This window comes from Hippichthys cyanospilos, chromosome 6 (genome assembly GCF_059441005.1).
Source record: "Hippichthys cyanospilos isolate Australia breed blue-spotted pipefish chromosome 6, RoL_Hcya_1.0, whole genome shotgun sequence".
NCBI classification, from domain to species: Eukaryota; Metazoa; Chordata; class Actinopteri; order Syngnathiformes; family Syngnathidae; genus Hippichthys; species Hippichthys cyanospilos.
Window position 1 is genome coordinate 24686730 of NC_142374.1, and position 12599 is coordinate 24699328.

General features: G+C 42.5%; 1 protein-coding gene and 2 non-coding genes across 3 annotated transcripts; all 3 read left to right on the forward strand.

Moving 5' to 3' along the window:
• The first annotated feature begins 3844 nt into the window (after nucleotides 1-3844).
• On the forward strand, nucleotides 3845-10420 carry rerglb (RERG/RAS-like b). Its single transcript, XM_088417156.1, has 5 exons — nucleotides 3845-3917; nucleotides 5124-5180; nucleotides 5871-5944; nucleotides 7961-8112; nucleotides 9439-10420. The coding sequence occupies exons 1-5, from the start codon at nucleotides 3866-3868 to the stop codon at nucleotides 9725-9727; spliced, it is 624 nt and encodes a 207-aa protein (XP_088273282.1). The 5' UTR covers nucleotides 3845-3865; the 3' UTR covers nucleotides 9728-10420.
• On the forward strand, nucleotides 8764-8835 carry trnaa-cgc (transfer RNA alanine (anticodon CGC)). Its single transcript has one exon. It is a non-coding gene; the product is annotated as a tRNA-Ala (tRNA).
• trnaa-cgc (transfer RNA alanine (anticodon CGC)) lies at nucleotides 10241-10312 on the forward strand. Its single transcript has one exon. It is a non-coding gene; the product is annotated as a tRNA-Ala (tRNA).
• Nucleotides 10421-12599: the final 2179 nt, after the last annotated feature.

The following is a 12599-nucleotide window of genomic DNA, read 5'->3' on the forward strand; positions in this document are numbered from 1 at the left end:
TTTCTTTTCCTCCATTTCGCAACAACTCACTTGGCCGTGAGATCATTTGTCCCAAAAAGAGACATGGGAAAGACATTTTGGTGGAGAAAGTGCGCCGATAAGGCAAACGCGTAAACGTTGGCTCTTGGATCAGAGAAGAGAAGAGACGAAGGAGGAGTGAGTTAGGGGGCCTTCTTAAGCTCACGTTCACATACATTAGAAGAAATTGAGCGTCAAATTCTTTTTTATCTCCAGCGCCTCAACTGGCTTTTATTCCATCCTGTAAACATCTCTATCACGTTTCTTCCTGACCTGGAATGTTTTCCGTCGGGACTTCAAAAGAAGGCGCCAACGATGAAAGATGACGAGGCCGACGGCCTACATGGGATGTTTACGAGGAGGTGGGCTCTCCTCCTTCCCGTGTCGTTCGGGGTCACTCTAACTCCGGTGTCCAAACTATGGCCCGGAGGGCCGTTTGCGCCCATCCGTTCACATTTTGGGGGCCCGCGAGTCGCGACATATAACTATGGTATGTTTCAGACCAAAAACCGCAATTTTTTTTCTAAATTCGAACCCTGTCTGTGTTCGAAAAGAGTTTTAAGAAGATAGTATTAAAAATATAAACATTTGGAATAAATTTAATTCCGAGCCTATGCAAATGGGTGATATCATATGACATTGATTTCCATTCCTTACGTAGAATTACAAGTATGTAATATATGTGTTGTATGTATGAAAACACTGCCATCCAATGGTCACAGTTGTCACTACAGCGCTCAATTGGCTTAATATTAGATAAGCCTCCATGAAAAATGAATTTGGCATGAATGTTATTATTTATTATTATTTGAAATGACGAGAATTCTTGCCCATGCCACTGAAAGCCTTGATGAAGCAGTTTTATAATACTGCGACTAATTATGTAACTGCTTTTGCTTGATTGAGTTTTACAATAGTTCATAAGTTAAAAAATAAATAAATAAAAGGCGGCCATCATGTATTTCTGTTTCTGTACGCGGCCCTCAGAAGAAAAAGTTTGGACACCCCCGCAATAAGTCATTTCCTCCCTAAGAGGAGAAGGCAAGAGAAGTGCGCGATGTTTAACTTGGATGCCGCGACTGTCTGTCTGCCATCTTAAAAATAATAATAGTAAGCCTTGCGCGATAACAAAGCCAGAAGGCTCAAATAAAAATGCACAAATAAAACATCAATAATTCCCCGCCTGCCCAAATTTGGGGCTGCTTTTTCCCCTCACGTTTTTCAAACCGTGCGTATCCGAGAAAGAAGTTGATTTTTGAAGGCGTACGGTATATGGTGTGGAGGTCACACATGGCAGATTAACCCTTGGAGTAGGGTAAACACAAAACGCTGCCAGGCAGATTCCTGACTGCGAGCGTTATGCAATCGCGCTGCCAACGTCTTGTGAGAATCATTTCCCACAGTTGCGTTACATGAACATTTCTGGAAAAACTTTTTTCATGCGAGACGTAGGGGGCACAGATGCCGATAATCGCCGCCGATATTTGGGATCGGGCCTTGGCGGTATGGCTCCAAAAATCTAATCTCCACTTTCGCCGGCCGTTCCGCGCGATTTTATAACTTAATCCAGCAAAAACGAATTTAAAGTTTCGATTTCCGGCTGAAAAAATCTCATGGGGAATTTGTTTAACACCCTACTTGAAAATTTGATATGCTGATGCCAATTTTGAAGCAATTCGTATTGGGACAAGGCACAACAAGCGTGAGTTTTTGTAAAAGCTTTTGGCAAACCTTTCAGCAGTCTAGGATGCTGATGCTATTTATTTATTTGAAAGTTTTAATGAAAGTTTTTTTTTTTCTTAAAGTTTGCTGAGTGCTCAATTCTTTAGTACTGTATTTAGGAAAAATAAATACATCAAAATGAGGCGGTATCGATATGGTATTAGCATTAGCCGCTACTGCAAAGGCTGGTATCAGAATCAGTATAGGAATTACACTGCTTAATACTAATTTTGTTATCGCAAATATGTTTTTAAAATTTGAGCAAAAAAACTTTGATGTACTTGACATTTTAGCTCTTAAATCTACAATTTTTGGGGGAGAAGAATATAATATTTTCATCCTAAAAAATGACTTTTCAGTGGCTCTCATTCTTAGCACCAAAAAAAAAAATCTCTGGGCTAAATTATCCGGCCTCGTGCGAGCGTATAAGTGATGTGTAAACATGGGCGTACTCGTTTTTCACTCCATTTTTTGCAACGGCACGCGAACGCCGTTGTAGCGTTTGTTAAAGTCGACAGGGGAACAGAGAGAAGGTCCAAAAAAGGTGAAGCATGCTTGCTCCATTGACTCCGTGATTGACCGACAGGATTCCCCACGCTCTCGCTAACGAGGAACGCAAGTGTTTACGCGGATAACGGGGAAGGGCGGAGCATCCGAACTAAAACGTATAAAAAAAAAAAATCAAAGTCATGAGCTTGAGTCTCATATTCTGGTACTGAACTACTCGGACAAGAAAATTGAAAGGTTGCACGCAATAACGCACGAGCTGCAATATAAGACCACTTGGATAAGAGTCCAAAGTTCTGGCAAAGAAAGAAAAATGTGTTTTCGGTCCCAGGAAACGTGAAAAGTAAAGGCTTGCGGAGGGATTTATAGTGCGCGCGCTACTTGGGGGGACTTCTCGTGCCGTGCGCGTCCAGCTAATGTGACGGAGTCTCCCATCGCACTTTTATGATATCGGCCCTCGTCCGCATTTTTTCCTAGTCATGTCACCGTGGCGAGCTTCAATAAATTGTTTATGATTTCAATAAAATGGACTTTTCTTGGAAGTGAATTTTATGAAGTCTGCAGCAAGTAGGAAGTCATAACCTGGAGTAAAGCTTTGGGGCCCCGTTTTCTTGGGCAGGCACGCGTGCATTCGGCGTAAAACCGGCGCCTCTTGATTTTTCTGCTGGCTTATTGTTTTGGGGAATTTAGAAGACTGTGCCGCACCTTGTTGCGCAATTTGCGCGTGACAATTTAGTGGCAGAAAGTTGTTGTTTGTGTATTTTTTTTTTTATCTCAATTTTTTCTTTTTATTGTTTCATTCCTGTCTAAGAAAATGTTAAACTTGGCGGCCAAGAGTTTTACTGTTTTGAAACCAATTGTAAAAAAAACAATGATGAAAAAGTAATTATAATAAACAATATAGAATAAACAAAACCATAAATAACAAATCATAAAAATATACTGTAAATAACAGATATAATGTTTAATGCAAAAAATGCCACGGAAAAATATCATAAATGCAAAAGCATTTAATAAAAAAATACTGTAAACCAAATACATATATTAAAAAAAAACAAAAAAACACCTCTACTTTGCAGATTTCACTTATTGCTGATATATATATTTTTAGATTGTAACCCCGTAAACGAGAGACCACTGCATGTCCAAAAAGGGCTGCTTCAAATCAAAATGGCAGCCCGTCTGAATAATTTTGCACTTAAGTCCTTGAGATGTTTTGATGTGTCCTGCTACGGTAGCTTGCTCCACTCAATTACAAATGAGCTATTGAAACTTTTTGAGCTACGGATAGTTTGGGGGTGTTGATTTTGCCCCCCCTCCCCTGAATTACACTTACAATAAATCTCAATTGGGTTACCGCTGTAGCTTGTCTCATTCTGAGGAACAAGAACACTCCCGGCACAAGATGTCTCCTCAAAGTTTTCCTGACACAAGTGGGAAATATATCAGCGCGGGAAGGGACGCAAGTGAGGAAAACAGATGCCGGGACAAAAGAGGGAGGGAAGGAAAGAAACGGCGAGGAGAGGGAGGGAGGAGAGCGCTTGTTTTCCCTCCCCTCGCCTCCCACTCGTTTTAGTTAAAAGAAATCCAAGCGGCGCAAGAGAGCGGACGAGCGAGCATGAACGATATCAAGTTGGCGCTGCTAGGAAGTCCGGGAGCGGGAAAATCCGGTAAGCGTCCGTCTTGAGAATTACGGCAACCCCCAAAATATAAGACGCACCCGCGTGTATGACGTTCCGTTAAATTGAGGGTCAAATTCTGGTATGTTCTATGTTACCGTGTACAGGGCGCAACAAGAGTGTGGCGACAATGTAAAGACTGGAGCAAAACAGAATAAATCCCGTCTCTTGTAAATTCTTCTTCATAGTTTGATATTTAATTGCATCATAATTATATTCTTTTAAACTCTTGATTGTCATTTCAGGTAATCGAGAGGTATTTTTTTCCTCATTCTTGCTATTGTACTTTCCACAAATCATCTTAATTCTTCATTTCTGCCTGTTTATTATTAAGGTTTGACTGACCTATCTGATTGCTTTGTTGACATTCCTTTTAGCGCAGCTCCATCTAGTGGCTGCACGGTGCAAGCCCAGCCACAACTGTAGCTCCTATTCTCGAGCATTATGTGGTGCACCCTACATATGAAAACGCCTTAAAAATAGGCCTACATTGAAGGTACGCCTTGTAATAATAATAATTCAGTGTGGAAAATACGCCATTCAAAATAAGGTTAAAATAGTGATGTGCAAATGAAACTGCATGAAGCATTTGTGTTTGTTTTTTTTTTTTTTTTTTCTAGATGGCACTCTGGATTCAAAGATGCAGTGTAAATTGAATACATTTCCACTGCACTCGCCTTTATCTTTAAAATGAAAGCGCCATCTCAATAGGTTAAAAAAATAGCACAAGTGCTTCATGAAGCTTCATTCGTTTCTGTCACTACCTGCCGCTATACTACTGCAGACTCTTAGTAAGTTGACGACAGCTACGCAATAAATGAAAATACTATCGCTTACCGCATGAAGCAACGCGTGGCGGTCAAAATATTAGGAATAGTTTTCACTATGGCGCAGAGAAAGCACCACTAGCATACGGAAGGGATTATTATTAAATGAAGGGCTCATTAGATGGTGCAGGCGTCCCTCATGTTGTGTCCACAGAGGAGCACCGACATGAATCAGCACTTTGAGCTGCTAATTGAAAGTGATGCTAAGCAAAGCCGCAAAGTTGGCCCACAAGCAAAAAAAAAAAAAAAAAAGCTGACGGGCCTTCCAGTGGCCTCTTTCATTGCTAGCGAACGTTCAGTCCCCGCCGCCCTTAAATCCCCCCTGGCACCACGGGGGCACTGACGCTCCTGGTTTTGTCTTTTTGTCCAGCGGTCCTCGTACGCTTCCTGACCAGACGCTTCATCGGAGAATATGCCTCCGACACCAGTGAGTTTGGCAAACGAGCTTTCGCGTCGATAGGCGCCCATGGCGGCGAACGGCTGGATCCCGCATACATCCCGTCTAATCATCTCATCCAAATTTAGAATATTAATTGGTTTGGACACGCAAACGTGTCACGTTTTACAGCACCCCGCTGAGGGTTAAGACAAAGACCTCAAAGACTCCGAGAAGGTTAAAAAAAAACGGAGATTTCAATCTAATTCTTTGCAAAGAGGTGACATGTTGAGTCAACTCTGGAATTACAAACTACGAGCAGCCAATCATATCCATCCATTCATCCACCCGTCAATCCATCTGTTGGGTCGTCTATTGGTCCATTCACCAGTCCGTCGGTTGGTCCATCCGCCCGTCCGTCCATTTTCTTAGCCGCTTATCCTCACAAGGGTCGCAGGCATGCTGGTGTGTATCCCAGCTGTCCTCCACCCCATTTAAATGCCCCCTTTGCTAGCTTAAAAAAAAAGCGCACATTACCCGTGAAAGACAGTTATCAAATGGTTATCGGCCCACGCCTGCACGATAGGGAACGAGTTCATGATCAAGTGACAAACAAGTCAAAGAAAAAAGTGCGGCTTTTCCAAATTGCGCTAGCTGGGCCGTGTTGGACTTTAGCGGTACTATGCTGAACCCGGCGATTGTTCTGAGATGCTACAATGTCATTTTTGTGCGCGACTGCAGATTCCCTGTATCGAAAAAGGCTGTCCATCGACGGAAGGCAGCTGAATCTGGAGGTGTTTGATCCCTGCTCGCAGGTAGCACAAGTCTGCCGCCTGGCCTCAATGTCAACTTCTTCTATTGCTACTTTCCATGTTCTAGATGTTATGTTAGCTTAGCGTCCTTGTTTGTTACTCCCCTTCATACACTATAATATCTTAGCGTCTTTGTTTTGCCTGATTTGTCTTCATTATTCTGGTGGCGGACATTTTTTTCTGCTATCTGTATGCTATGTTAGCTTATCACCTCCGTTTAGTACCTACCATTTCATATGCTGTGTTGGCTTAACGTCTTTTTTTTTTCCTGATTTGTCTTTATCATTACGGTGGTTTACATTTTGCCATCTGCGTGCTGTTAGCTTCACTTCCTTGTTTGTTACGCTCACTTCTATACGCTACTTTAGCTTAGCGTCTTTGTTTTGCCTGATTTGTCGTCATTATTATGGTGGCGGACATTTCATTCTGCTATCTGTATGCTATGTTAGCTTAACATCTCTGTTTATTACCTTCCATTTCATATGCTGTGTTAGCTTAGCGTCTTTGTTTTGCCTGATTTGTCTTTATTGTCATGGTGGTTTACATTTTGCCATCTGCGTGCTGTTAGCTTCACTTCCTTGTTACACTTCCATATGCTACATTAGCTTAGCATCTTTGCTTTGTCTGATCTGTCTCCATCGTTATGGTGCTTGACTTTTTGCCCTCCTTTCTGTGCGCATCGTTATCTGCGTGCATCTTTATTAGTTTCACTTCCGTATGCTACGTTAGCTTAGCATCCCTGTTTGCCTACTTTCCCGGTGACATTCCGCTCAGAATACACTTTGTGACGGTAACTAATTCATTTTCCACTGGAAACACAAAATGAAATGGAATATTCCACCACTTGATTTTCAGGAGTTCGATGCCAAACCGCAACCAGTACATTTTTTCTTAAAATTGGGTAAAAACCCTGCCAAATGGACCGGCCCCAGGTAGTTTTGCAGTGAAGGCATTGAACGCGCCGTAAAATGTCTTGATGAAAATCCTGGCTGCGTTTCACATAAGCAGACCTGGATTTGACCTGGTCCATCCACAACTTCATCAAGCAGGGAATGCGAAAGGATCCACGCGAGTATCCCAAGGCCATGTGCTGCCTCTTTGAAGATGCACCCCCCCGAATAAAAAAATATTGGAACGGCCCGAGGCTCGGTGAACATCGTCCCAATCTTCGGAGCAAAAGACACGGTGAAGTCAATAAAGCGGGAGGAATTTGACAGTTTTCCTGCTTGGAGGACAGAAACTTCCTGAATTTCATCTTAAAGGTCACAAAAACAATTGGAGGAATAACTCCACGAAGGGGCTTCTTTGGGGAAACAAACAAAAACGTATGAAGGTTAATATTAAACGATGTTTGCAGGATATTACAATTTATGTCATGATGAAGTGAGGTATGAAAAGTAGGGAAAAAAATGCTATATTGGAATGGAATACGGTATTGATGCTTAAACATGCGTGGTGCACATGGACCCAACAACACAGTTGGAGTTATTCTCAGCAATAAAACAGGAATATTTTGTTTATGAATACATTGATAACTAAATTGTTTTTTACGCACAATGAATGCCTTCGTGAATCCCTTTTTTCCACTCGCCGTCGACTGAAAACGACATCACACGAGCTCAACGCTCTAAAAACAACCGATCGCGGCTCAGCTTGCGGATGTCACATGACCAAGCTCAGAAAATAGCTGAGGTGTGATTGGGTGTTCCCTGAGCACATGTGATGTCATTTTCAGTTGACAGCGGTGGAACATTGCGTCATACACGTATCGACTGAAAAATCATTCAGTTTTCAAACAAATACAAACAAAATATTAACATTTTACTGCTGAAAACGACTAATTAAATGTACTTTCCCTTTAAGGAATGAACCCAACGGAAGGTTTAAAGAGGCCATTATTGCAAAACAAGTAGTAAGCAAACGTATTGCACAAAAGAAGCTGTTAAGGTTCCACAGTAGGCGCTGCTGTTTTGGTTAGCAAACGAGTTCAAAATGCGCTTACGTATTCTGTGTGGTCAGCGCTCGGAGGCCAGGTGCATACAGGAGGAGCCGGTGGCGTGGGCGGACGGCTTCGTGGTGGTCTACGACATCAGCCAGCGCACGTCCTTCCTGGACGCAGAGAACATCCTGCGGCAGATCCGAGAGGCCCGTCAGCACCACCGATGCAAAGGGTACGAATCCATGTCGCTCGCCCTTATATGCAAAATGTTTTTCTTCCATCTAAAGAAAATCTTATTAGGATGTATCGTTCAAAAGTTTCCCAAAATGAGCTCTCTTCCTTGACAAAAGTTGGTTCACCAATGTCACAACCATGCATATTTTTTTCAAGGGTGTGGTCGAAGCAAGGCCGAGGAATTAAGAATTCAATTAAGTACTCAAGTAATACCTTTACATACTGAAAGTACTAAGGTAATCAGGCTAGGTAATTAAGTACTAAAGTAATCAATAACCTTGGGTACAAAGTGTTTCCACATATTGCAAAAAAAAAAAGCCCAGACGGTCGTCTTCTAAAGTTCAAGTTCGAACCTCAAACGGCGAGTTCAAACCTCCTGGCCAAAATCAAGAGCGTTCTTGCACAAACGCCGAAACGTTTGAAGACGGCGGGCGGGAAACGTCAGATGAAAATCGGCCATCGCGTGGACAAGGAGGCGTCGGGAGACGAAGGCAACGAGGGCGCGTGCTTGAAAGCTTGAAAGAACACCAAGAAAGCAGCGTCGTGGTTCCTTTGAAGCTGCGCACACATCCTCATGCCGGGATGGCTGCTTGGAATGCTTCGGCCCAAAAGCTTGCTCTACTGCTTTTCTTTTTAAAAAGCTGGACGTGGGGATGTAGCTCAGTGGTAGAGCGCATGCTTCGCATGTATGAGGTCCTGGGTTCAATCCCCAGCATCTCCACTTTAAAAAAAGAGCGCCAAACTACAGCAGTGACAGGAAAAGTTGAGCTTTTCAAATTAAGATCAAATGGATTGGATCATGAAGCACCTTCTTGCTACGTTGACCTTTTCAAATTAAGATCAAATGGATTGGATCATGAAGCACCTTATTGCTACGTCATAGAGATTCCCTTGCAAAATGTGACGCGACTTTCCGGAATGCTCGACGATATGTTTTTTAATGAATCACGGATCAATGGGACGAGTGTTGGTATGGGTATTGATGGTATCGATCCTTGGGCTTATTTCAAGGTATCGGTACTCACAATGGGTCCTCTTTTGGCCACCGTGCGATCGGCAACTTAACACATACATGGCTCATCAAGATGCAACTTCTGTAAATATATGAAGCTTCACGAAGCACTTGCCATATAATTTTGCATTTTTTACCCCTTTAGATTGCGGACTTGGTTTAAAGATGGTGCCGTGAAAATTCCACTACATTTTTAGATCAAGAATTTGATCAATAAACTGTAAAGAAATATCAATCACGAGTGCTTCATGAAGCTTCATGGGCGAGTCAATCACTCGGTAGAGCGAAAAAACGTTTTTTCTTCTTTTTCAGGGAGCCGGCGGGCGTCCCCGTGTGCCTGCTCGGCAACAAGCAGGACCTGTGCCACGCCCGTCAGGTGCGGGAGGACGAAGGGCGCCGCCTGGCGCAGGAGAACCGCTGCCACTTCCAGGAAGTGTCGGCGGCCGAGAGCTACCAGGACATCGGCGGCCTGTTCACGCGGCTCATCAGGCAGGTGATGGAGCAGCTGAAGTACCGGGCCGACCGCCGGCGCTACAGCGGCTCCAAGTCCATGGCCAAGCTTATCAACAACGTCTTCGGGAAGAGGAGGAAGTCGGTGTGACCGCCGCGGACGTTTCCAAACTCCAAATGGGGAAAACGTTTACGTTTACCACATGCTTTTAGGTGTGCAACTTTAACACTTATGCGCCCCCCCCCCCCACCAAAAATCGTCTTTGGATAAAAATCCATAACAGCACACAGGCACATATTCTTTATCCTCTGCAAAGAACGACAAACATTGTCCCGTTTCAATAGGCGGGAATTGGATCGATTTCCAAACTTTTGACCTTTACATCAAAGGCATTTCACATCAAAGGCCAAGCGTTGAAAGCATTCAGATACTTTGAGAATGATGAGGAAGAAAAGGACCCAAAAATGGGCAAAGTGCAGCACGAGGGTTCAAAGATTTCGCAATGGCCAACTGGAGACATGTATATGGAGAAGCTAATTCAAACGTGATTGATTCATGAAAATAAAAGTGCATAATACGGATCTGAAGATTGTTCTCAGTACATTATTACCAAGGGGCTGATTTTAAAGCGCTCCATTTGTTTTCTGGCCCAAAATAGACTGTGGGGATGTAGCTCAGTGGTAGAGCGCATGCTTCGCATGTATGAGGTCCCGGGTTCAATCCCCGGCATCTCCATTTAGTTATATGGACGTATCTGCATGTAATGTTTTAGCTATTTCTCAAAGCTGCTGCACATTATGGAAATATATGCTACCAAAATATTAAAGGACTTCTAATGTGTCATTTTGATATGATTACGATGCGCAAAATGTTGATCGGTGAGATATTTTGATTTGGGAACGTAATACCAGCGAAAAACGAGGGAACACTGTCAACGAAAGGTAAAACCTTGGAACTGACTACATATTTTTCCTCGTTTTATTTCAAGCCATAGTTATTGCGTCACTTTTCTGCCACCCAACTTTGGTCCTAAAGTTTACATACATGAAAAGCTAAGCTAGCTCTGTGTTTTTTATGCAAAAAAAATGCACAAGAAGGCAGCGCACGAGTTGTATGTTACACAAATGGCCGCCAGGTGGCAGCAACGGCCAGAAAGCAGCTTTTTCAGTCCGGGGCTGAGTTTTCAAACTCATGACCAAAAGAAGATATCGCGACGGGAAACGAAGAGTCATTTTGATAGAAATTGATTTTGTGGTGGCGTAGCCGTGCACGACTCTATTAAAAAATACCGACATTTTAAAACGAGGCTTTCCTAACAGTCCTTTAAGAAGATCTTTACCTTAAAAAGCAGCAGAAAAGTTGGTCAACCTTCACATCGGCGATCCATTACGACGAGATCGCTTTAAACGATTTCCCGCTGTCTCGGAGAAGACGGAAGCTGTCGCAAAGAATTGTGGGTAATTGACAATGCTCACGTTCTTGCTGCTGTGAGTTTTAATTTAAAAAAATCCTTAAAAAAACAATAGTAACGATACTCTGCACATATCATTCTTTTAAAAAAAAAACCACACAAATAACTAATAAAATGTACTGACATTGTAACAATTAAAGTGAAAATATTAATACTTTGCACCGATTATCGTAATTTATCGAAGTGCATAGTTTAAAACACCATATAAATATTAAAGTATAAAGTATAAAAACACTATATAAATATTATTTTTCTTTTCGAAAATAGCATTTTCTGGAAAAAACAGTACTAAATCAATCAGGTACAGTCAATAGTATGTTTATTTAAAAAAACATTTATTTAAAGTATGCAGCATTATTAATACAATTATTTATTTGGCCATGGGACTATCTTATAGTTTGCACTGACTTTAATTATTTATTAAATAAATTATATATTAACACAACGCATAATTTATTGTAAAAAGAGGTATATCTTATAAACAAACATGAAAAAAAATCCATAAAACAGTAAAGAATCATTCTGTTACAATCATATGTTTATTAGAATAATACATATTTAAAGGAACAGTCTGTGATATCTGACGCTACTAAGAAGTGAATTAAAAAGTCATAAAAATAATTTTCAATAACGTCCAAACGCACGCACTGTTATGCGTGTACTTCCAAATCGTTGCGTTCTTTTGGTTCACCACTAGGTCGCACTGCATTCAACACTGTCCCTTTACGTTTCAATGTATTATATCCATTTGATGAATTACGAATGGGAAAAAAATATATTCGAAAATAATACAAAAATGCGATTCTATTATTTGTTTAACCGGCATGTTTAAAGCACGTAATACATCTGATAATACACATAAGAAAAAGAATCTTTGGAAAAATGTAAAAATCCGCCCCCGTGCCGTTTGAGTGACGTGTCATTTGAGGGCCCCAGAGCAAGATGTGATGGAAAACAAGAGGAGCGGGGATCGAATGCAAAAAGCATCAGCTCTTTTGCCCCCGTTTTCTCGGCGATGCGCCGTTTGTAATTGAAGCGTCTTGGCGTTCCTTCCCCTTCAGCTTCGGCGACGGTTTTTCTTGGCGACAAGCAGGAAGACGGCGCCTCCAAGCGGGAAGACGGCGCCTCCAAGCGTGGCCTTCAAGCTTCAGGTCAGCGCTCTTATTTGGCCCCCGCCAGGAGGAAGAATTGCTTTTGGCTCCTCCGAGGACAAGGCCGCCGACGGCGGGGGGATCGGACGCTCGGCGGGACGCGGCGCCGGCCAATCGGGAGGGCCATCGATCGCTTCCCCTTAATCTCACAGCTGCTGAGCACATCCTCGGCCGCCGCCATCTTCGCCGCCGACGGCAAATTGGATGACTCGGCCGTCAAAATCCACATCTCTCTTCTCCGCGTGTCCAAAAAGATTGGCTTTTTAGGAAAATTACGCCCCTGCTGCCCGTTTCACTTTAGACGACCAGCGAGAGAAAAAAAAAAACCTCAAGAAACCCTGCAAGAAAATACCTCAGAAACCCGCCATTTTGTTTTGAGTCATTCATTTTACAATCATTT